At 43.1% G+C, this 24630-nt stretch overlaps 1 protein-coding gene across 3 annotated transcripts in view; it reads right to left on the reverse strand.

Annotated features, from left to right (window-relative positions):
• The window catches only part of TMEM132B (transmembrane protein 132B), a 374298-nt gene that overhangs the window by 102219 nt on the left and 247449 nt on the right, over positions 1-24630 (reverse strand). For all 3 annotated transcript variants that reach the window (XM_090063009.1, XM_090063007.1, XM_090063008.1), the window contains exon 4: positions 18208-18394. In XM_090063009.1, coding sequence (XP_089919135.1) covers positions 18208-18394 — 187 coding nt within the window. The remainder of the gene's footprint in view (positions 1-18207; positions 18395-24630) is intronic.

Here is a 24630-nt window from a genome sequence, read left to right on the forward strand (position 1 = left end):
TGTACTTGTCATCAATGCTACCTGCATTTTCATGACTGTTTTACACTTGATTATACCTAACATCAGAAAGGGTATCTAAAAGAAAGTTATTGTCTCACAGTGGAATAATTTGATGATTTAACGCAAGTAGGCATAAAATTTGAGCATAAAATTCTTCATATAATCTCTGGCTATTGTCATTCAATGTTCATCATCCAGCAAAGTGTAACAGTTGAATACAATTCTGCTGAACTAGTCTTTGATGGATGTGGCACACAATAGCTATTTCCTGAAGTGCATCATAAATATTAATGATATTGATATAGCCTCTAAAAATTTGTCATGTCACGTTGCTTCCACAGAAACACTCAAAATGCAATAATTTTTGTCCCACTAATTATAAACTCTGTTTGTCAGAATTACTGATGTCTTTTATTTATATATACTCTACAGATTTAGATGGCAAGACATTTCTAACTAACCAAGATTGAGATTTTTAGCACCTGATAAGTCATGTTGAACACCCCACGTAACTGCAGATGCTCAACCGTCAGGATAGGTTGGAAAAATTTTGCTGGAACCCTATTCAGCTTGAGTATATGTTACTGAAATTAGATGGATTTTGCTTAAGATTTTATTAAAATAAATGGGGGAGGGGGGTTTATGACAATGTTGAAATGTCTTCTTTTAACGTTTCTAGAATGTGGCATTTCCATTTTTTATTTCAAAACAACTTTTCATTTTTGTTGAATTTTCATGTTACATTTGAATGCAAAATAAAAATAACTGAATCACGTTTACATTTTATCAAAATAAAATGTTTTGGAATGTTTTCCAGGAGAATTTGGGAATTTTCCAGTTTTGTTCCAATTTTGAATGAAGCAAAATTTTTCAATTCCTTTGTGAAATTCATTCTCTGGGTAGCTTTACTCAGCATATCTTAGAATCAAATTTCTTCTGGATCAACTTTGATGAAATGGCCTCTGTATGGCTGTCTTGGCAAGAAGCCATACACTGGGTTTTCACAACCGGAAAAACAATATATTAGTGATGGGTTATGTCCATTGTCATAATAATATTACATAGTAAAATTATTTATGCTCATATAACAATCACTTGAAGATGGTAAAAATTACCATACTTACTATCAAAGCATGATTATTTTGCTACAGAGACATAAAACACCATTTATAATGTACACGCTAACCATGATATGCTGTATGAACAAAGACATTTCTTCCTATTTTGCATGCTCCAGAGAGATTTTACAGCTAGGCATAACAATTATGTATAAACTAGTATAAGTGATCACAAACCAGTTCAAATCTCTAACAACAGAAGTTCAGTGCATGTAACCCACTTTTAAAATGGTCAAAACTGGTTTAAGACAAACCTGGACAGAGGGAGTATCAGATTTAATTGATTTAGGTTAAATTGGTTTATTAAACTTCTGTCCCAGATCCCCTCCAGATGCAAATTAACTCACAGTCCCCCTATATCCCAGGATGCTTTGCACCTCCCTGTGAAACCACCCCCCAACCTTGCAGGGTGGGTGGGCTAGCTTTGGCCCAAGCTGTCTGCTCCAGCAGAGCAGGGAGGCATGCTTTAGCATCCCCCGGCTTCTGGCCTGGGCCACTGCAGACATGTGGCTGCATTTCCAGAATCAAAAGTGAATCTGTGTCACAGGGTACCCCAATTTTTTTTGAGATGCCCAACTCTATGAGCAGTCTGCCCAGCTCTCGCCTGCCATGACTTGACTTTAGTTCTTATACAGAGTGTGGGAGGCTGCCTTGGTGTTATTACAATGACCACTCAGATTGTGGTCCTAGCTTTAAGGGCCAATTACATGGCTCCATACCTTCCCTATACCATGCCCCATGCCTCAGACAGCATACTTACAGATGTTCTACTTATTGCTGATACAGCCCCTCACTGGGCCTTCCGACCCCTCAGCATCTCTCAGCCCCATTCTGGGTCTTCAGACCTCTCAGTCTCTTCGCACAGCCCCTTACTTGGTTGCCAGACCCCTCAGTTTCTCCTCTGGTCTCTTAGACACCTCAGTCTCACACAACCACTTCCTGGGCTACCAGGGCCCCCAGTCTCCCTCCTGGCCCCTCTCCAGGCTGTCAGCTCAGTTCCCCACTTTCCCAGCCACTCTCCAGACCCTCAGACCCATCCAGTCCTGCATTCTAATCCTGGCCCCTCCCTGGTCCACTGGACCCCTCTGGTCCTACTACACTCGCTAGGCCTCACTATAGGCCTCAGGCCCCTTGCTGGGCCTCACTATACAGGCCTTTGGACCCATCTGGTCCTACACCTTACTCCCTGGCCCCTTGCTGGGCTGCTGGATCCACATGGTCCCGGTCTTCCCTGGCCCCTATCTGAGCCTCTGGTCCTCAGCAGTCCTGGTCTTCCCTGACAAGTGCTTTTCTGTTGGGGTGTGCTCTCCTCTAGACTTCCCCCTCCATAGGGTAACCCACAAGGCAGTAGGAGCTGAGGCTTTCTGGTGCCCCATCCTCGCCTTTCCCTGGGGTGGCCCATGCATGGCATTTCATGGAGGCTGCCTCACCACAGGCAACCCCACCATGCTAACCAGCTCCAGTAGGGTGCAATTTCAGGTCTTACCAAGGACTGGCCTTACTTCAGGCCATCTGATCTTACTCATCCGTCTCTAGGCTCCCCCTAGATGTCCTATGCCCCTCCTGGGCTGCTAATCAATGGGCCTGGCTCCATCTCCCAGCTGAGTGCTCCATCACTGGCCACAAGCTCACTCTTGGACCCCTTTCCTTGATCCCTCCACCTCAGATGGCCTAGCACCAGCCACTGTCATCCCAGGCTGCACACGCCTGGACCGCTTCCTCTCAGCTGTAGCCACAGAATGACCGTCAGCCTCTCCTAGGCCCTGATCCTGGTTCAAACCAGTCAAGAACTCCAGCCTCTCCCAGCTCTGGCAAGCTCTGCCTTTCAGCCCCTCCTGGGCCCTGGGCCCTGGCCCTGCACAGGCCAGTTGGGATTCCCAGGATCAGTCCTCTAGGTGTCAGCCCTCTTGTCTTTGTGGATCCACCCTCTCAAGTCCCTCCATAGATTGCTTCCTCTCTCTGGGCTCACCCTAAGCCCTCCATAGGTCTTCCCTAATGCAGCCCTTTTCTTCTCTGGGCTCATCCAGACTCCTCAGTAGGCCCCTGTACTTTCCCCACTCACTGGATTCACCCAGACACTCCCCTAGGTCTCTCAAACACTTGACACCTCTCTCAGAATATACCTGGCCCCTCAATAGGCCCCCAAACTCTCAGCTCCTCTCCCAGGGATCACCTGGCCTCTCAAGGCCCCTGGGCACTCTCTTTGGGCTAATCCAGCCTCTCGACTCAGCCCCCTTCTCAGGGCTCTGGACCCCACACTGGATCCCCCGGAATCTCCTCCAAACCCTTAGTTCCTATCCAAGCTCCAGATGTCATTCTTCTTGCTGGCATGCAGGAGCAGCAGCCTTTCTGCTGGGAGATGCTCTTATACCAGCTCCCAAGATGTTACTGCCAGCCCTGCTCTCAGGGTCTGGGCTTATATCCTCTCTAAAGTCAGCCCTTCTCCAATCAGGTGACTCCCTTGATCTGTCCCCGTGTCACCTACCAGCCCCCTGTGTCAGCTGACTCTGCAATTAGCTGTGACCTCTTCAAGTGGCAGACACATCAAGTGCCCTGCCACACACTGTTTGCTGGCTAATTGGTTCAATCTACACAGCTTGGACTAACGAGCAAAGATTCAATCGATTCAGCCTCAGGCTTTTTGGCTGTCTCTACTTAGCCTATGTGAAATATCTTAATAATGCATTGGTAAGAGCAGCTCAAAGGCTTGCTCCTGTTCCTACTATAGTTAAAAAGTCTCCTTGAGTTTTATGATAGAGGACTGAGACATAATTTTTGACAAAATGATATTTACTGTTATTTATATTCCCTGGAATGAGAATTTATTCTGTCTTGATTTTATATACATTCATTTCCATAAGCATAGACAACACGACGTTTTTATCATTTCTCACGCTTCCGGTACCTGCCCTGCCTTCTGCCTGACTTACAGTATTGTGTTCCATGAGTTGCTGTCAAACAGAAAAACAAAAAGGCACTGGGAAAAAATATGTAATTTTAAAGAGAACTGGAAGGCCAAAGGCCAGACTGATTTCAAACCAGAAATATGTGCTGAACACAAGTGGTAAGTAGGACCTGCATGCTGGTGACTAGAACCATGGACACTTTTATACCTGCTATGGGAGTGGGGTGGGGGTGGAGCACACTTTAATTACAGCACCTCCAAGAGCCACTCTAATTAAACTGCTGCAGTGTCTCGTGTATCGGTGTCCCTGAACTTCAAAATGGCAGTGGGGGTGCTTGAACTAAAGCTCATTCAATGAGCTTTAGTTCAAGTGCCCCCACCGCCATTTTGAACCGCGGGGATGCTAATACATGAGATATGGAGGCTGGTGGGAGCACGATAATTACCACACTGCAGCAGACTCAGTTAATCAAGTCTGCTCCAACGCACTTAAATTATAACGTATTGAAGCAGCCTCACAGCACGTCTACAGGCACCTCACATACACCCATGGCCATTCCTACCACCCTGGGAACATGGATGCAGTAGGGCTGAGAAGTGCAGGCCCATGTCCTCTCATCTGGACACACACAGATGGGAGTACGGGGCTGGTGGAGGCAAGACCTATTGGGAGGCAGGGAGCAGCCAGTCGCTTTCCTCCCAGAACAGGGGCTGGGTGCTGTGGCACCCTTGGAAGAGACTGACATCACCCTGAGATGCAACAGCACACCAGTTGAGAATCACCAGTCTAAGATAAAGTACTCTGGGAAAATTTCCTATGTGACCCAACAGAGCAAGGAGAAATTCCTGGCACTGAACATCTCTCTGTGGGGGTTCACATGAAGTTTAACATCTTTCTAGATCTGGGCCAATTTACCTTCTGGCCTGAACTGTTCTCCTTTAATTGGAAAGTGAACATCAGTCCCTGTGCCACTGGCCAAGCAAGTTCTGCTGGAAAAATAGAGATTCAGAGAAAAGCTTTTTATTTATAAGCTCTCCCTTTCAACAGTGGGCACTAATGCAGACACCGACGATTGCTTCACTTCAGAGAGCTCTAAACTTGAGCTGAATTAAAACTAGCATGGAGGAGAAATACTTTCCCTGAAGAAGTACAAAGGAACTGCCATGAATGAAAGCCAAGGTGGAAACCAAGTTATGAAATATGAAATGATTTTATTGTACTGTAGAGAGATGCTTCATAGGGAAGAGCAGGACGTGCCACAGAACAAGTGACAGCCACACTCTCCCACATTCCTAAACTTTTAAACTAATCTCCAAACTTTGCTTGCTTGACTGGAGGATCACAAAGGAAACGTTCAGCCCTGGAAGCAAATGCAGAGCCGTCTGGATCTTTTCCGAGACAGCGCCACGGTTTCAGCTTGCTTACGGATTTTGTGTGGAGCCCATTGCTCCCAAGATCCACACTGACATTCACAGCAAAAGCAAGACGGTCAAATCCTGCCTCCTAACTGCAAGCAGCAAGAAGCAATAACAAGCTATGGGGGGTGCTACAGAGAAGAAATCCTACAGTCTTGCAGAGCTCTGAATACCCCACAGTGCTAATGCTGTCCCTGCTATTGATCCGTTCACAAATTGGTTCAATACCACGGAAACTGAGTGACATTCTGTGGCTTGGGATATAGAGGAAGTAGGACTTGGCAAACTTAGGGTCCCTTCTGACCCTACAATCTGAAAATCTGTAACATAAAAGAATTAATGAGAAAGGCCGTTATCAGAGATTAGTCTTGTAAGTGTAACAAGAGAATTAAATAGACCTAAAAACTGTTTCTAACTCTTTTCAAGGATAAAAGAGAGTGAGTCTATTCTCAGCGGGTCAGTGTTAATTATTCCATGTTTTTTGGGGGGGGTTTAATTCTACCCCTGTTCACACTCTTCTCACTTACCCAAAAGACCAGCAAACAGCAGGGATCCTCCAACACAGAAATGTTTGCTGCGACACAATTCTATAAGGTTCTTAGTACCTTCAGCTCCCAAAACCATCACTGGGATTTGAGGCTGCTCGGCATCTAGTCAAAGGGAAGGAATAACTGAGAGTCCAAAAGCCAGGACAAAATGTAATTTGCTCATTTGGGACAATCACTCACAAAATCTATCCACAAATCCTGTTTGGAGTCAATGATATAATTTTGCCTAGAGTAAAGGAGGGAGGGGGAGGACATGGGATTCAAGCAGTATGAAAACAGTTCAGTTCACCAGTCAAAATGTCTGACACTCTCCAACTGAAAATGTTTCAACCTCTCTAGCTAAAAAAAAATACTTTACCTGCTCCAATTTAGGCTACTTTTTTAAAAGGAAAGAAAGGTTTTTAAATGGTTTAAATAGCCCAAACCTGATCCAAAAAAGCATAGGTGACTGCCTTAGTCAGGGGTGGGGCATGTGCCCTGCCCAGCAACCAGTCAGTGACCAAGGTACATCCCCCCAAGGCCGATCTTGCTGACGTGGGGAGGGGGGATATCCCGCCGTGGCAGATCGTGAGGTGGCCGATCACTGTGGCTGCAGCTGCTTCTGGGAGTACCATGGCACTTCCGCTCCCCAGCCGGCACTCACAGGGGGGCACCGGCACTCCTGCCTGCCCCACCACCCATCGCCTAAGTGGTGAGCGTGGCCAATCAAGGGGTGCACTGGCGCTCTCAGGGGGTGCATGTGCACCCCTGTGCACCCCCTACACATTGCCACTGCAAAAAAGTTTGGGTCCAACAAGATTTGTTTCATGTTGACCCAAAGTGAACTATTTGAGAATTTCTAAGGTAATAAAAGTTCAATATTTTCTGTTTGGCTTGTTCCAAACCAAATGTTTTTTCTTCTAGTTTTTTGTTTCAGCTGCCAAACATCATAGATTCATAGATGTTAGGGTCAGAAGGGACCTCAAAAGATCATCAAGTCTGACCCCCTGCACAGACAGGAAAGAGTGCTGGGTTCAAATGACCCCAGCTAGATCCCCATCCAACCTCCTCTTGAAGACCCCCAGGGAAGGGGACAGCACCACCTCCCTGGGGAGCCCATTCCATACCTTGGCCACTCTAACTGTGAAGACGTTCTTCCTAATGTCCAGTCTAAATCTGCTCTCTGCTAGCTTATGGCCATTATTTCTTGGACCCCCAGGGGTGCCTTGGTGAGTAGGGCCTCACCAATTCCCTTCTGCACCCCCATGATGAACTTATAGGCAGCCACAAGGTTGCCGCTCAACCTTCTCTTGTGGAGGCTGAAGAGGTCCAGGTGCCCTAGTCTCTCCTCGTAGGGCTTGGCCTGCAAGCCCTTAACCATACAAGTGGCCCTTCTCTGGACCCTCTCCAGGTTACCCACATCCCTCTTGAAGTGTGGCGCCCAAAACTGCACGCAGTACTCCAACTGCAGTCTGACCAGCGCACGATAGAGGGGAAGTATCACCTTCTTGGTTCTGTTTGTCATGCATCTGCTGATGCACGATAAAGTGCTGTTAGCTTTTCTGATGACTTCATCACGCTGATGATTCATGCTCATCTTGGAGTCCACTAGGACTCCGAGATCCCTTTCCGCTTCTGTCCTACCAAGCAGGTCATTTCCTAGGCAGTAGGTGTGCTGGCCACTTTTTCTCCCTAGATGCGGCACTTTGCATTTCTCCTTGTTAATCTCCTTCTTCTATTGTTTTCTGCCCATTTGTCCAACCTGTCCAGGTCTGCCTGTAGTTTTTCCCTGCCCTCTGGTGTGTCCAATTCTCCCCACAGTTTTGTATCAACAACAAACTTGGACAGAGTACACTTCACTCCCTCGTCCAAGTCACTGATGAAGACATTGAAGAGTATCGGTCCAAGGACCGAACCCTGCGAGACCCCACTACCCACTCCCTTCCAGGTGGATACCGACCCATCCACTACTACTCTCTGGATATGACCTTCTAGCCAATTTGCCACCCACTGGACTGTGTAATCATCCAAGTCACAGCCTCCTAACTTGTTCACCAGTATGGGGTGGGATACCGTATCAAAGGCCTTCCTGAAGTCTAAGTAAACAATATCAACCCCTACTCCTGTGTCAAGGTGTTTTGTAACCTGGTCATAAAAAGAGATAGATTAGTCAGGCATGATCTACCCGTTACGAATCTGTGCTGGTTTCCCCTCAGCATAATTTTTCCTGCTGGGCTCTCACATATGTGAGCCTTAATAATCTTTTCAAAGACTTTGCCAAGGATGGAGGTGAGACTGACTGGCCTATAGTTGCCTGGATCCTCCTTCCTCCCCTTCTTGAAAATAGGGACCACATTGGCCCTTTTTCAGTCCTCCGGGACCTATCCCGTGCGCCACAAGTGCTTAAATATTCTTGCCAGTGGCTGTGCAATGATATCGGCCAGTGCCTTCAGTACCCTCAGATGGAGCTCATCCGGGCCTGCTGACTTAAACACTTCCAAGTGACTCTGCAACATCTCAGGGTCAACGCTTGGTAGTCTGGCACCCAGCTGTTGCCTCTCTACAATGTGAGACAATATCTCTTATTTGTTCTGATGTGTAAAAGTGCTAAATCTCGATGTCATCTATCTTCATCCTACGTCAATCTGCAGACCTCAGCAGATTCATTTGGGAATCATTGCCATCTACTGCAACTTGTGGCTTTGTGTGCCTGAGGTCCACTGGGTAGGGGAAGAGAGCTGTATATTGCCTAACTGAGATCACTTGGGACATTTTGCTGTACGAGGCAGTCATCTTCAGTAACAGCCATTAGCTCTACTCAGAAAAAAAATCTGTACTTTCCATCTCCCTCATATGCCTGCTGCAAGATATTGGCTGTACACCAGTCAGTCAGGGAAGCATACTCTACTGTGATGGCAGGTATCAGGGAAGAGACACCAGAATAGGGCTTTTTAATTATATGTGAAAGAAGTGGAAACAGCAGGCCTAAGGCAGCAAAAGGATGGAGCCAACTCAAATACGGCATTTCATAGATGTTCTAAGAAACTTGGTTTACCCAGTAGCTGTACACACAGCCAAAGCTAGCAGTGCATAAAACACCTCTGCCTTGTTGCACATCCTAAAACAAATAAAGTGTTGTACTCAGCAATTTTCTTTCAGTTTGAGTTATAGAAATGGGCATCTTTAAGGACCATTTTTCCTGGGTGTTCCTGTCAGTGAGTTTGCCAGCAGCAACTGGAGATGCTATTATTCAATCTCCAATTTAAAAGAAACCTTACTAGAGTATGTATGGCCATCTGTGGTTCTAAGTGATTCACAACATTAGTCAACCATTAGTCAACCAACAGCTTACATTTTTAGGGAAGAAACAAGATTTCTGAAGACATAGATTAAATACTTGTGGCATATACAAAAAATGTTTGAGGCCCAGGGGCTCGCTGCACTGGTGAAATATTGATTGTTACCTCTGAAAAACACTTTAAAGATGATGACAGACTGGGAATTACAATCCTATTACTGTACAACAACGGATTTGTAGTGTGTGTGTATAAAACACCACTGCTGCCATTCACAAACCAAACTGTCATTTCTCTAGACAATAAGGGAGCACTAAATATTCTTTTATTATTATACCGACTACTCCTAGACCTCAGCTGGAGCTTTCTTGCAAAAATAGTTTGAATATGGGGCTGTCATCTCTTGCTCTTCCCATTGGCTACATTCCTAGTTGCCTAGAAACTCTTTTGAGATTGTTGGGTTTTTTATTTCAACTTTTGGATAGATAATGTACCTTCCGCCAGTCATGTTTTTTGGCGGTGGGAGCCAGGGTGACAGGGCCAGAATTGGCAAAGGGTTGATTTCTTCCAGTCCGGGAAACAGAGATGGACTCTACTGACGATCTGAACCAGTCCTGGGTTTCCAAAGCTATGGGATGTTTGCAGATGTCTAGGTGGATTGAGACAGATGGCTCTGAGAACTACATCCTTGATGGATGTGACAGCTCCATCATTATGCCACCAATTTCCATATCTAATTTGAAATACAGTTGCAGACACTTACTGTATAGCATTATGTTTGTTGTTTCCCAATCGTATGCGCTCAGCTCAGTAAAAAGATGTTATTTTTCTTACACCTGTCCCCACAAACTCCAGCTGGGGCCAGAGGCTGAAGCAAAATTCCTGCAGTATCACCAGGAAGGAACAATTTTCAGCTCTCATTTATACCAGTGAGCCTCACTCAATGCTGCCCTGTTACACACTTTGGACACCTGTGCATCTCCAGTGTCTTCAAAGAAGTGGCTCAGATTTGAAAACGGCACTATCATATATTAATGAGCATGGGAAGAAACAAAATCCAGTTCACACTTTCTTGTCGTGTGGTTCTTACCAAAAAAGCAAATACATACAACCAAATCTACTGAATAAGAAGGAGCCAGTATCGCAGAGGCACTTTTCCAGGTACAGCTGTCCTTGTAAGGATGTCAGGGCCCGATTCTCATCTACTGCAAGGTTCCTCTACTTGGCTCTGGCAATGTAAAGGGGCTTAATGCCTGCATAAATCTACTCATCCTGCTATAAGTGTCCATAGCCCCACCGATTTCAGCAAAGCTGGCCATTTACAACTGAGGTTTACCCCTTTCTCACTGCCACTCGATCCCATCCCACAGCAGTGGATCGGGACTTCAGAGATAATCTAACCCTTACCTCCTCTGCACACACCGTGAAAAAAACAACCCCAAGGCCAATGTTGTAACGATCTGCAAGTCATGTTCAATGCAAAAGACACCATGTGAGTAATCAGTTCAGGGACTATCATCCTATTTTGTGTGGCCTAGATTGGAAAAGCGAGATGCAAAAATCAACTTCTTTTGTGACTACTTGGTAACACAACACAATACGAATCGAAAATAACTCCTAAAACAACTCTTTTATTAAACATGATGAAAATGGATCACCTTTCTGCTTTGGGGGACATTAGCTGTCCGTGTTAATCTGCTTGCCAGATGTTGGAAGAATCAATTATTAGAGACATTTATTGGCAAAAAGAAAACAAAATAAATCTCACAGGAGCAAAGCAGCTGACACTTTCATTTGACATTCAATGCATCATTCTGTGTTGTACTAAAGAGTTGGAACCAGATTTCCAATGGTATTTATATACCAACCTCCTGGACTTGGGTCTCAAACCCTGCTCGCTGTCTAACCAACTGATCCCTGGATATTCAGAGCACATACCTTTCTGGGGATACATCTCTCTTTTTGTTCTCAAAGGCTTAGGTTTGTGGGGGGTTTTCACCTGATGCTAAACTTAAAAAAAAAGGAAAAGACTGAACAAACAAAACCACGAGTCAAACATTTTGTATTTTGCCTGAATTCAGGAGGCTTCGGATAGTTATGTGCAATTTTAGCTGATATAGCACCATTTACGTTCTCAAAGCCACTCAGACCTGCTGTAGTTCGAGGGGAGAAGTTTTCTCCTTGAAGTTGTAAATTCCACCTTTGCTAAGTCAAACAGCTTTCAGAGCTATTAAGCAATATTATTGTGGCATTTTTTTTAAGTGCTTCAGAAAGCACTTTTAGGAATGTAGAAAGTGATTCATAAATCACTCAGGGGCAGGTAAAACTCAGGAGAAGTGGCTTCATTTCCATACAATTTTTCATTCTTACCAAGCTGCGTTTATTCAGGGCTGATTAGTTAATTAATGCCTATAGGGTGTTTTGAACATATGAAGTGCTACATAAGTGGAAAGTATTAATCAGAGTATTAGTTAAAGAAAACCTAATTGGTTGATTTGTGGGGAAATTTAAGAATTAGCACCTCTTTCTTTTCTCAGGAGTAAAATATACCCAACCTTGTGCTCTTTGGTAAGTTAAAAATAATTATTTGGTGCCGCCTGTAGAGGATAGCACATCACAGATTTTGCTTGCATTGTGTGATTTACAAATAACTCGTTTAGAACTATTTACAAAGTTATATTTATATATCAACACGCAAACTTTTTTCCCCCAGGTTTCCTTATTACCAGCTATATAGGCTTCTGGAAAAACCACGAAAGCTATTTAAAAAAACCAAAAACTTTTTTTACATAATCATTGTATGGGCTTCTCTCACAAAATCTACCCAGGCTAAGAAGCAAAAATGATGCAACTGAAGAGAATGATGTATTTTATTGATCCAGGCCTGGTCCAGGCTCTTCTACCAATGCACTTTTAGTGGAAATTCAATGTTTTTATGATGGAGCATACTTGTGACAAGCTGATGCTCGTGGACAGGCAGCACCACTTGAACCGGCCAAGAGATCGATCATGTTAGAAACTTGCTCAAACATGGATGCAGGGCCAGCTTTGAGGTAGGACAGGCAATAAGTGAGATGTACCATTTATTACGGGAATTTCACCACCTCGCAAGGCAGAAGCTACATGCGCCTGTAGCCTGCATATGCTCTGTGTGCATCTGTGTGGGTACGTGTTTATGTAGATGCCCTGTTAGAAACCCTTGTCAGTTTGGTTACTCTCTCTCACAAAACAGCAAGCTTCCCAAGCCAGAGACGTGCACAGAAATAACCTGTCCCTGCACCAAGGACAGATGCTCCCAAGAGCACGTTAGATCAGTCAGGTGTTCCTCATTGCGCTCCTACGAGCTGTAGCGCAAGGTTCAGAATCACGCCTGATGTTCTCAACACAAATGAGCAACACAGCAGTTGCTGCAATGCGTCCAAGACAGCAGGGAAGGCATGCGGTGATGATATTGTGGGTTCACACCTAACACGATATAGGCCTTCTTAAAAGGAGGGCTAGTGATTCAGTCAGCCGTGGTCATTCATCCAAGTCAGTGCTTGAAGCACCATTACAACTAGATGTTAAGGTGCAACATGGAAGGGTCGGTGGCATTTTATTTGCCCGTTCATTTGGGCATTGCACACCAATTATTTTGGTCTGCCTACCTTCCCTTTACAACCTTGAACTTCCCAAGACATTCCCCTAGCAAAATGGAATACTTCTTTGCATGGGATTTTGCCTTTGGCACACGCATTGGATTGCCTCTTTCGCCTCATTCTTTTATGCAGCTATTTATGATGGCAATGACAGCCTCCCCACCATGTGCCACTATAATAATAGCTATAGGAGAGAAGCCTCTTCATGGGGATCTGATTTGCAGGCACAGGCATAAGAAGAGCTCATCTTAAGAAAGACTGATGTTCCTTTGCAGTAGCAGTAGGGCTGTCGTAGCTGTCATCCAAAATCGGTTCCCGAGTCAAGTGTAGGCAGTACGCAGTTGTGATCAACCACCTTGCTATTTTCTCATTTCATGAGAAGTTGTTTCATTACCATGTCAGCTGGAGATGGCCTGCAATTCTGTCTTATCTTTTCTCTAACTTCGTATAATAGATACATTCGGCAAATTCCATCGAGAATTAGCGATGTGGCTGTCAGAAAGTAAATCTGGCTGACCAAAATTATACTGTCACAATCCAAATATAGGAAAATGTTATGATCATTCCATAGGAAATTCCACTTTATTTTGTGCTACACTATCTTCCAAACTGGACGTTTCAATTATCAGGAGTGTAAGGAAGCTAAAGGAATTACTGTTTTAGATTGTACAGAAAACTGATTTTCAGCAGAAAAAAAATATTTAAGTTATCTCTACGTGTTTGCTCATTTTAATGGTATCCAGGTTGTAGCTGTATTGGTCTAGAGGAAAAAGCATTCAGGATTTGCAATTAAAGAAATTTCTTTGCAAAATTCTTGTTGGTCTAATAAAAGATATCGCCTCTACCCAGTGGCAGCACATAGGAGGTACACGGGGGTGCATGTGCACCCCTGAGGGCACTGGCGCACCCCCTAAATGGCCACACTCGCCACTTAGACGATGAGCCGAAGGGCCAGGTGGGAACGCCGGTGGCCCCACTGCAAGTGCCGGCTGGGGAGTGGTGCAGAAGTGGCCACAGCAAGATCGGCTACCCCCCCTTCCCCAGTCAGTGAGATCGGCCACGGGGGAATCCCTCCACTGCTGGCAGGATTGGCTGCAGTGGGACCCCCCCAGTCACTGAGGGAGTCGCCCATGCCTCTACCACGAGTCCTGAATGTTTATTCTAATGTAATTTTGGACTATGTTGAGCCTGATAAGTGAAAAAATAGTTCAGAGTATAGCAACATATTTACACGAATCCAATTGGACACAGAGCTGAGTTTTTCTGGCATTCACAGTACTTCAACATTATTTTAGCCTTGATCTTCCAAACTTATCCCATCTAAGTTGCAGGTTACTTCATAGTAAAACAGAAGGAAAGCAAGACCACCTGGTTTTCCAGCTTCAAGACTACAAAATTTCTAATCATACTGTGTAGGGCAGGTCCAGAGACTATTTAGATTTCAAGTAAGGAAAATTCTCCCAATGTCTCCAATAGACACTTAAAATGTAGTCATCAGCAGGAAAGCTCCAAAATCCATCAACATATGCACAGAACACCCAGATAAGAAAGATGGATATAGGTTTGTTGGGCACTGCTGTAAAACAAGGAGTCATCCTTCAGGTAGAATTCCAGTTCTTTATTAACTACAGCTGTCAGCTCCTTGTTACTGAATTTAAATGAACAATAGCACCGCAGCTCAAAAGTTCCTAGCAGACTGAAAAAACACAGGTTTTTAGCCCTACCAGTATGTGTGAGCTGAAGCTTCCACCTGCCCTTTGGGGTTGATCGGTTCAAACTGAGAAGCTTAACTTTTCACGTGCGTTGTAAATTGCTTTCTCGGTGTTGTGCTCTGATTCATTGCTGATTTCCACTTTGTTGTATTGGGAGGCTTTGGTCCTGGCAGGAGCAGGGGGGCTCCTAATTCCACACATCTTCTTCATTGGGGTTTTCCCTTTACTTCCACAGAAACAGGCACCCTCTTATTTATTGGTAAGTTCCCAGCTAATTCCTAATGACCTTTTCATAGTGTTTTCTGTATTTGCATCTGTGCAATCATTTGAGCTCTCCGCACCCACATCTCCGTTTCACATGACGATACATACAGTACACTTGAAAGCTGAGTGCCACCCACACCAATAAGGAACTCAGATATGCTACACGGCTTTTTTTTCTCTCCCTCCTCCTTCAGAACTCAAAATGTACAGTTTGTATTTAAGCCATTAGCTGTTCGTTCTAGCACCCAAAATGACTAACAGTAATGAAAGTAAATTGCTGCTTGACTGTGTGAAGTCCCTGTCAAAAGCTTTCTTCATTAATGCTCTGCTGATTTTAAACTAAAGGACCAGTGGTTATATACAATACCTGCAGCAATGCCGGCACGGTTTGCAGCTAAGGAGCTAAATTCTGTGTTGCGTAACATGCAGAAATCAACTCCATCTTTAAAACATGAACACACCTCCAAGCTTTTGAAGTATAAATGTTAAAAAACATCAGATTTGATGTTAAGTGCTTCAATAAGCCCACTGAAGCAAGAAATCGGGTCTTTTAATCCAACTATTATTCAAATGGGTACATGCAAGCTGCCACACCTACATTATCTAGAAGAAAAACAAATTAGGTAATGGAAAAAAGATCCCTGTCAGTAACTCCACACTGTAATATGGGAATGAATCATAAGAAGCATCTTTCTCTTTCTTTTTTCTTTAAGAAAGCAATGAAGAACCTCGAGATATACTTAGGACTCAGCCTAGCTGCAGCTGCAACCTGTAACAGCAAGATGCAGCCACAAGAAAGAGCCCCCCGTTTATTTATTACAGCCAAAAGAAAGATCCATTAATTTAACTTGAGCCTAAATCTTTATTAAGACAGAACCTGACATGCTGCAAGATTTAAAGTCAATGCTGTCTCTCCTCCCCTCCCCTCCACCACAAATATACAGAGGTCTGGAAACAACTGCCACTAGCAAACCATGGCTGTCTCCACCTAAATACTCAGCCCAGAAAGCAATCTGTTTGCATGGAGTTTGGTTCTGTGCAGCACCAATATTACGATAATACAGTATTAATACATCAAAATGGATGCACTGCAAAGAATTAATTATCATTCAAGGCAGGGGGATTTTGGAAGCCCCATAAAAGTACCTGATCCCACGGTAAATAAATAAAGGTAACCACAGGTACCTAGCGTTCAGTTGTACAACAAAAAAGGTTGAAAGTTAGTGCATTTTGGTGCTTTTGTGTAGTATTCTTTTAAGGGACAAACAGGTGAGATGATAGGACTTTGTTTTGACAGATGCTGTGCAATTTGGACAATGATAGGGAAAATACAGTTGAATCAATTTATTAGTGATGAGAAAAATCGAGCAACTCTCGAAGCAAAATTTCAAAATGTGGTTTGTTACTTACAAAACATTCAGCCTCACCTAGTTTCATTGAACAGTATGTGGTACACTGGCTTTTGTTCTTCATTTGGCAACGTAAGACCAGAGACAGGATCATATAGTAACTGTTAAATAAGCAGTACTCCAAATGGGCAAATGAGAGGCAATGGACTGCAAACACAAGCCAGTGCTCTTGCTACTAGTGTCTCAGCCTCTTATGTCAGCCTCAGGCCAGGCCAGTCTAATACAGAGCATCAAGGAGGATGGCATTCTTAAGAAATATTAAGAGATGTCCAAAAAGAGAAAAAAAAAATACTAAGAACACTATCTTATACTGCAGCTTGTTTCCATTGTGCTATAATGTAAAAAATGAGATCAGCAGAATTGAATAATTCAGATTTGGACTCAGATTAGAATCTGAAATGTTTTGATCTCAGATCTGAAATTGGTCCCAGCTGCAATGACAGTAATTAGATTGAGAGTGGCTATTACACAGACAGCAAGGTTGGCTGTAAAATGTTGATCCGCGTCTGCATTCTGCACCTTTGAAAGGTCATCGCTGGGCTTTTGGTTAGGTCCCAAATTACTTTACATCAGTAGGACTGCTAATAATATGAATACTTTACCATTTATTTGAAACAAGTTCTGTTTTGATACAAGGGATATTGTCCGTGCTCCACCTGCTTTGACAACCTGAATCATCACTGATACTTGAATCATCACATCCACATTGTGGGAGCTTTTGATTCATCTACTTCTGCCATACCGACCACTGATATGCTCCATGCCAGTCACCACAAAAATATCCACTAAGGACTCTCCTACCTGCAAGGTTCCCTTTATCACACCCTGTTAGTTCAGGGACTGTCAGAGGGAATGAGAAATAAGTGCTACCTAGGTCCTTAATGTTGCTAACAAGCATTCACTTTTGCTTCTGTCCTCACAGCACAAAGTAACATCTCTTCAGAAGACAGTTTTCATTTTTGCTGCTTATTGGATAGAGCAACAAGAAAATCAAAAAAGTTTCCTCCCTTGATCAGGATTTAAGAAAAATGGCAATAAAATTTATTAGTAGATCGAAATTTAGTCTCCAGCATCTAAGTTAGTTTTCATTAAAGTAATCAGAAAAACAAACTAATCCTTTAAGTTTTTTTAGGTCAGACTTTCGAAGGCATCTCTGTTGACAGGGTCCAACTCAGCACGCTGTTACTCCAGCTTGATACCAGGGCAACTCCAGTGAAATAATTGATTTACATCAAGCAAAAAAGCTCTAGTAACACAAGAGAATTACTGTCAAGTCCAACGTCCCCCACAAAAGCTATGCTTGAATATGTAAGTAGCCGTTTGCATAAAAATTGTAGGGTTAAAGCTTTATGAACATATGCCCCATACTTTACCTTGGAAACCTGGCCTAACTCCAAACCTTTAGAAATGATTACATGTCCCTGCTCTACATCTCAAAACAAGTGCTTTATTAAACTGACATTTTGTAGCTTATTAGTCTGTGATTTAGACTGGTACATTTGAGCACTTTGGGGAAAAGAAAGGCAAAAAAGGGCCCAGTTGTTTGGTTTAGAAATAAAGTTTCCTACACAAGCATGCTAATTTATTTCAGTGAAAATGTCATAACTAATTGCAACACTTAGCCTCAGCACACATACATGGCAGTTGTGTCAATACAACAGACAACAGCTCCAAAGGAGCTATTACTATGCAGCAGGCCGATAATCCACAAATGGAAAAGAATTTACACAATAGACTCTAATGGTTTCCAAGCAGCCATTATGGTATATCAGGTAAATAAAATATTATTAACATGTATTTTCCTTTTTTTGCATTTAAACCACTTGCAGCATAGTGCCTAGGAAATAGCTGTCTTTCGTTAAATGCAGAAAGAACCACTAAAAACGTTCTAAAAAAAAAAAGACGGAGGAGCAGATTCCTACCATTGCAAGAGGAACAATTCCTGCAAACGTCGTTTGGCTGACAAAGATCTCGGAGACCACCAGTTCGCTCACGGTCTCTTCTCTGGGGTATTCCACCTGCCAGGTGATTTGCTGGGCCCCTGTCAGGTTGCTGCTACTGTCCATTTCAAAATCCATCTGCAAGATCTCATGGAAGGACATGTTTGCCCTGGAAAACAAAATCGGCATTCAAGTACAATTGAAAACGAAACAACAAAATGCCAGGGACAAAATAAATGGCAACATTTCCCCCACCCCTGCAACAGAAGCACTATTATCAGATTCAATGTGCAGACCTAAGGAAGTTGATAAAAGCCTTAATCAAACAACCCGCCAGGCAATGGCTATATTTTATAGATGAGCTTACAATCCATCTTTTAGTGTTCTGAAAAGGAAGCATGTTTCCCATTAAACTCGGACATTAATTCTATGTCATCTCTCCGAACCTGTAATATAAAGCCTGGACCCTGGGAAGCATGCAACACAGATGTTGCTGAATTATTTAATCCAACATCATTACCATTTTGTTGTTACAAATACCGATGCCCTGAAACAGCAAGATACTTGTTCATTCCTCATACTGCACCAGAAACAAGCTCTCAACATTTTTTTTTTCTTTTTTGGCATTCAAACACGAGCTTGCCTTTATCTCTGTGAAAAAAAAAATGGATGTGTGAAAATTATACAGGACAAAAAAGTGGGGTTAGATTATACTCATTTTCAATTCATGAAAATATTCTTCTTGTCAGCGAGGCAGACTGGTAATGGTATGATGATCATCATATAGTTTGCATCCAAGGATAAGTTTAAGAGTGGAGAAAAGCGTGTAATGCAAAGTACTCACAGCTGCATTTGTGAAATATTTCTGCTTTTACTGATACCACCATCACTCTCCTGTGGCCAAGTGTTATACAAATATCAACTAATTAATCCTCATGACATTCCTGTTGGGTAGATAGTCTTTTCTTCAGTTTATAGAGAACCAAACAATCACTGGATTTATCCAATACTATAAAGCAGATCAGTGGCAAAGATCAATTTGGAATAACAGTGCTTCCCTTCTGTCTAATAAAAGATACCAGATTTATCCAAAGAACCTTGTCTGCCTCCCTCCTTCAGCTATTTTTATCCATGCAACCAAAAACATCCTACAAAAGGAGTATAAGACTCATTGCTCCCGTTTTATAGATGGGGAACAGAGACTTGACCAGAATAACACGATCAGACAGTCATAGCACCCAATCCACTGGGTCACACTATCGTTGCAAATGCTTAGCCTCCACACCCACAACCACCTTAAGATACCACCTTTAGAAAAATTAAATTTGACCCAAATGCTTGAGACTACTAACATCAAAAAAACAATGCTGGCAAAAACTGTTGACACCTCCCTCTGCTTCTCCACTGAAACAAAGGAACAGAGCTCTCTCGCAAGAACAGAGGCTTTTGCGCTCATCTCTCTCCTCAAAATGCTGTGAATTCGCAAAGGCAGACCTTATTTTTTACTGTATGCTTTTGAAGTCACATTGTAAAGGAGAAAATCTGAACACAAATTATTGATTTTTATGTTCTCATTCTGACAACATACACCTCCAATGTATACTCCAGTACCTGGGGGGATAAATATTTTCCAACTTAACAAAGGATTATATCTACCTTCAGGCAAGGCTAGAAGCTAAAAATGCAACTTTCAGGTGTCCTGCTAGACCTATGGTGCTCAACCCTTTTAGCCTCAAAGCCTCCCCCACACACATTAGACTTGAAGACCCCCTCCAAAATGTTGGTGAACTGAGTGGCACCTCATTTCAAGAACTAACATTTATTACAGTTCTTACATCCCTGCGGAGGGGCCAGGCAGTGGCGATGGGGGAACGACAAGGTAGGGACAAGCCTGAGCCTGTGCTTATCCTGCTTATCTCCTCATACCTTGCTGCACCCTTCAAAGGATCCCCCATGGTGTCCCAGCATCTTGGTTGAGAATCACTGAGCTAGGCAAAGGCAAAAGACTCAAAAAGGGATCGGACAAATTACTGGAGAAAAGGTGCATCAGTAGCTGTTGAACACAGGAGTTCAGGATACAGCCTCTGAATCATAACTTTCTTAAATGCTGGTGGCTAGAGATGGGCGAGGAACAGGGAAAAAGCCCTGTCCACTCTTCCTTTCACTATCCACTCTCTGCCACTGTGTGACACAGGATACCGGGCAACCGGGACCCAATAAATGGCAGTTTCTATGCTCTAACAAGACCCATAAGATAAATTACATCATGCAATACTAGAGTGGCAGTTAGAGCTGTCTTAACTTCTGCAGGAAAAAAATTTGTCACCATAATTGAGAGTTCAGCTGCGTGGTCCCTAGCTCATTGCTTCTATCAATTAGTTTTACATCTTCACAACCTAAGCAAGCCCACATATCAGGAACTAAATTCACAGGAGCCTTAGATACAAAATGTCCATCCCGATTTTGAATCCCACCAAACCATCCACGGCAAAAATTTCCAAGCCCATCGCAAAAAACTAGACAAACTCTTGGGGTCTCGAGTTCTGTTCAGAGATTCGTCTCTAAAGTCATCAGAAGGAGCGCGTGGTATTCCCGTGTGCTATTTGGGCTCGTCAAACTCGGAGCTCCTGGAGCAATTTCATCCTGTCATACTATCAGGAGCTGTTTTGTGCTCAGTCCACAATTCTTTTGATTATCCCCTTGTTACATCTTCCGTGCCCAAAGAGCTCCTGTACATTTTCATTTCAAAATGATGGATTTCATATAAAAGGCGAGAACAAAAGTAAAGCCTCTATCAGAGTATGTGTGTCCACGCCTTATCGATTACTGTAGCAACAGTCCGGGGAGGGGATAGCTTCTGCCAGTTCAAACATGAGAGCTTTTATTAAGTGTATAGGTGCCACCCACAGTGACTGAAGCATCACAATTGCATAGCTACATATTCCACACCTTTTTTAAAGGCAGACTGGTTTGTAGACTGTCATATCTTGGAATCAAAGTTTAATTCATAGATTTCATAGACATCAGGGCTGGAAGGGACCTCGGGAGATCATCGAGTCCAGCCCCCTGCCCAAAGGGCAGGAAGTCAGCTGGGGTCATAGGATCCCAGCAAGATAAGCATCCAATTTACTCCTGAAGGTGCTCAATGTAGGTGCTTGAACCACCTCCGCTGGCAGACTGTTCCAGACCTTGGGGGCTCAGACAGTAAAGAAATTCTTCCTACATGAGAAGAAAGAAAGGGCAGGTAGCCATGTTCATCTGAAGTCAGGCACAGCAGGGTAGCACCTTAGAGACTAACCAGTTCAGAGAGGCATAAACTTTCGTAGATGATGGCCTACTTCGTCAGTCCAGTCACAGTACCGGACGAAGTAGGCTGTCACCTAGGAAAGCATACGCCCCTCTGAACTAGTAAGTCTTTGCAATTATCCCCTGCCCTGCCATTCATACATGGAGGAGAAGTTTAGATCCATCATAGAAATGCAAAACTCCAGAAATCTTGGTTCAGAGATGATTCTCAGACCAACACAGCTACCAAATACATTCTTAGATCCATCGTACACACTGCTTCACCCTTTAAAGATACCTATGAAATACAGAAAGAACAACATAGTGGAGAAATGGTGACCCAGTTTGACAAGGAGAGTTCCTGCAACTGCTTAAAGAAAAAGAAATCCTGTCCCATTAATCAAACACTTCCCACTTTGTCTCTGAGGGACTTCAAATGCACGGTAAATTATCAGCATCTGAAAACAAAACACCAACTTTATATTCTTTTTCTTTCGGAAAACAGCCAGAAAAGCCACACTTTTGTGCCAGACTCACCATGTTCTAATTAGGTTTCGCTAGCATTAAGCCCCTGGAGTATTTTATTTATCTGCAGCCCTACAAATTACTTCCAAATTTCATCCGAGACTGTGGCCATTGTTTCCCCCTTCAAGACCAGCCCTGAGAGCAATGCCAAACGCTATGATACCTGAGGCTCAAAGTCCCTGATGGAAGAGCATATGATTAATCTTCAGTTGTCTTTCAGTCTCTTCTCAGGTTAGGGCTATAATGAGCCAATGATAAAGCTTGAAGAATAAAATTCAGTGGCCCATAGTCTTTCTACTGTTCCTGCAGCCTTTGTTCTTTCTCACCTATAGATTCTTTTCTTTCTTCTAGCAGGAACACTGATACTTCATGCAGGCATCTACATATGCATTAATGTGCCTTAGTTACAGCACATTTAGTTTAGTGCCGGAGCATGGTTTTTTAGTGATGTTTAGTGAGCATTAGCCTATTAACACTGAGCGGTAGGCTATTAGCATGCTTAATAACCTCTGCACTACCATACAAGTGTTATTAGGCTAATGCGCAGTAAGCGTCTTGTGTAGACGCGCCCACAGTCTTGCGACATGTTAACTGTCCTCCATAAAAGAGCATGGTAGACATGCCCATCAGGAGCTATGGAAGTCCTAAATTTAAGGGACCTGACACATCTCTTACTTATGCTAGTGTAAGTCAGGACCAATTCCACTGAAATAAAGGGAGAAAACGCTGAGAAGTCAAATCAGAATCAAACCCCAAGAGTCAAATATTTACTTTCTTCAATCTCAGGGAACTTCTGTCTACAAATCATAACACTGAGACTTAAAGTCCCCTTTTCTGGTAGTGGGAATTAGCTACATGCCAGCCCTTGATATCATTTCCTTTAAACAGAATTCTCCCGTCATGGCAAATCTTTGATTTTTCCTTGGCCTTCACTGTAGGTCATGGCCAATTCTTAGAGTTTGGACTTCATGCTTGCTGAATTACAGATATCCTTTAGGTATCTAGTGAGGATAAAGTGCTATGAAAGCCGGCAGGCTACCAACAAATAAGAAGAATATGACTCATGCCATGATTGGCCATTAAATCCTATTTTTAATTGAACTCACTCTTGTTAAAGCCTGGCAACTTTTTCTTGCCACATGTTCTATTGTTCTCTGAACAAGTTGCTGCACAGAAAGATCCTGTGGCATCTGAGGTTATACAGTGCTTGTTGTCATCTTTCCTTTCCTACGTCTTCCTTCTCCTTTCTTTTCTTTTGTCCAGTTAAAGCCACTGCCTGAGAACTTTCCCAAACCCCGGTTTAGAAAAGCAATAAAAAAATAAAGTCAAAATTACTTTTTATAAAAAAAGATGATTTCCTGCAAGCAGAAGGAAAAGACCTTATAATTTTAGGCAGCTGGCATGCTTGCTAATAAGTCCATTTCTATGGAAATGAGTTCATAACTATTAATTTTGCCTGCTCCTGATCTATTCTTGATGAGCCTTTCAAATTTAGAAAAGCGCTTCATGATTCTCTCAATTTGGTAATTACTAACTCCCTTTGATGAATCCAGCCCAGTGTTTCAGACATGAGACATTCATTAGACATTTTTCTTTCTGGGGAGAGGAAAAAAAGAAACCATGGCTTAGTTTTATTTCTTCTCACAGGCTCAAGTAAGTAGGCCTTGTTCGTCAAAACACAGCTTATAATCCTATTTTCTATTGTGATTGCACTTCCACAATACCCCTTTTTCTGGCTAGTTTTTTGAGTACCCATCAAGCTTTGGACACTTTTACACAACTTTCCAAATGTCTAGCCTCAAATATATTTATTGTGCCCCAGATAGGTTTCCAGCTTTTCAACCACACGCTTCATTGTGCGTGACATAATTACAGCTAGCAGGAGTTGTATAACACTGTGGTCCTGTTATAGAATATATTGTTTTGTGAACCTGATTTATAAACCAATGCAACCTATTCCAAACACGGTTTCCAGAACTATTTTTAAAAATGAATTCTTTTGCGCAATAAAGTCTTCTTAAATTCTACATGAAATGCATTTAACTCCAGTACCATACCTGGCAGCACAGACAGCTGTACCCAGGCAGAGTGCAGCTGAGTAATGTAGCTCCACGATGAGAGAGCAGCCCAGTTGCAGCAGTTTTCCCATGCATCACCACTTGCAGGGTTGAGTCTTAAATATTTCCTTCTAGAAACGTGAATTAGCTCAATAATAAGCAATTGTCTACCATGAGACAGTGGATTTTTCCAAGGAAGAACTCTTCCCCAGTGGGATAAATCACAGACCATATGACACAGGATAAAGATTACGGGGTGAATTTTCAAAAGTACCTGAAGTATCTTAGAAGCAAAGTCCCATTACCAATCTATGGGATTTGTGCTATTGAAGTATTAGATGTTTTTGAAAAATTGCACCATATCTTTAGACAAACTGTTGCCTCAACTGACTGACCTCCTTTAAGGGAGAAGAAACTATTCATCATGTTACCTCCGTTTTCATGTTCCATGCACATGCACACACCCGCGCACGCACAGATTTATCTCTGCCTTAACATGCCTGTGCAGATGGCAAGAAAAATGTACTCTAAATCTGCA

Source organism: Crocodylus siamensis, chromosome 9 (assembly GCF_052110815.1).
Source record: "Crocodylus siamensis isolate JL-2025a chromosome 9, ASM5211081v1, whole genome shotgun sequence".
Lineage (NCBI taxonomy): Eukaryota > Metazoa > Chordata > Crocodylia > Crocodylidae > Crocodylus > Crocodylus siamensis.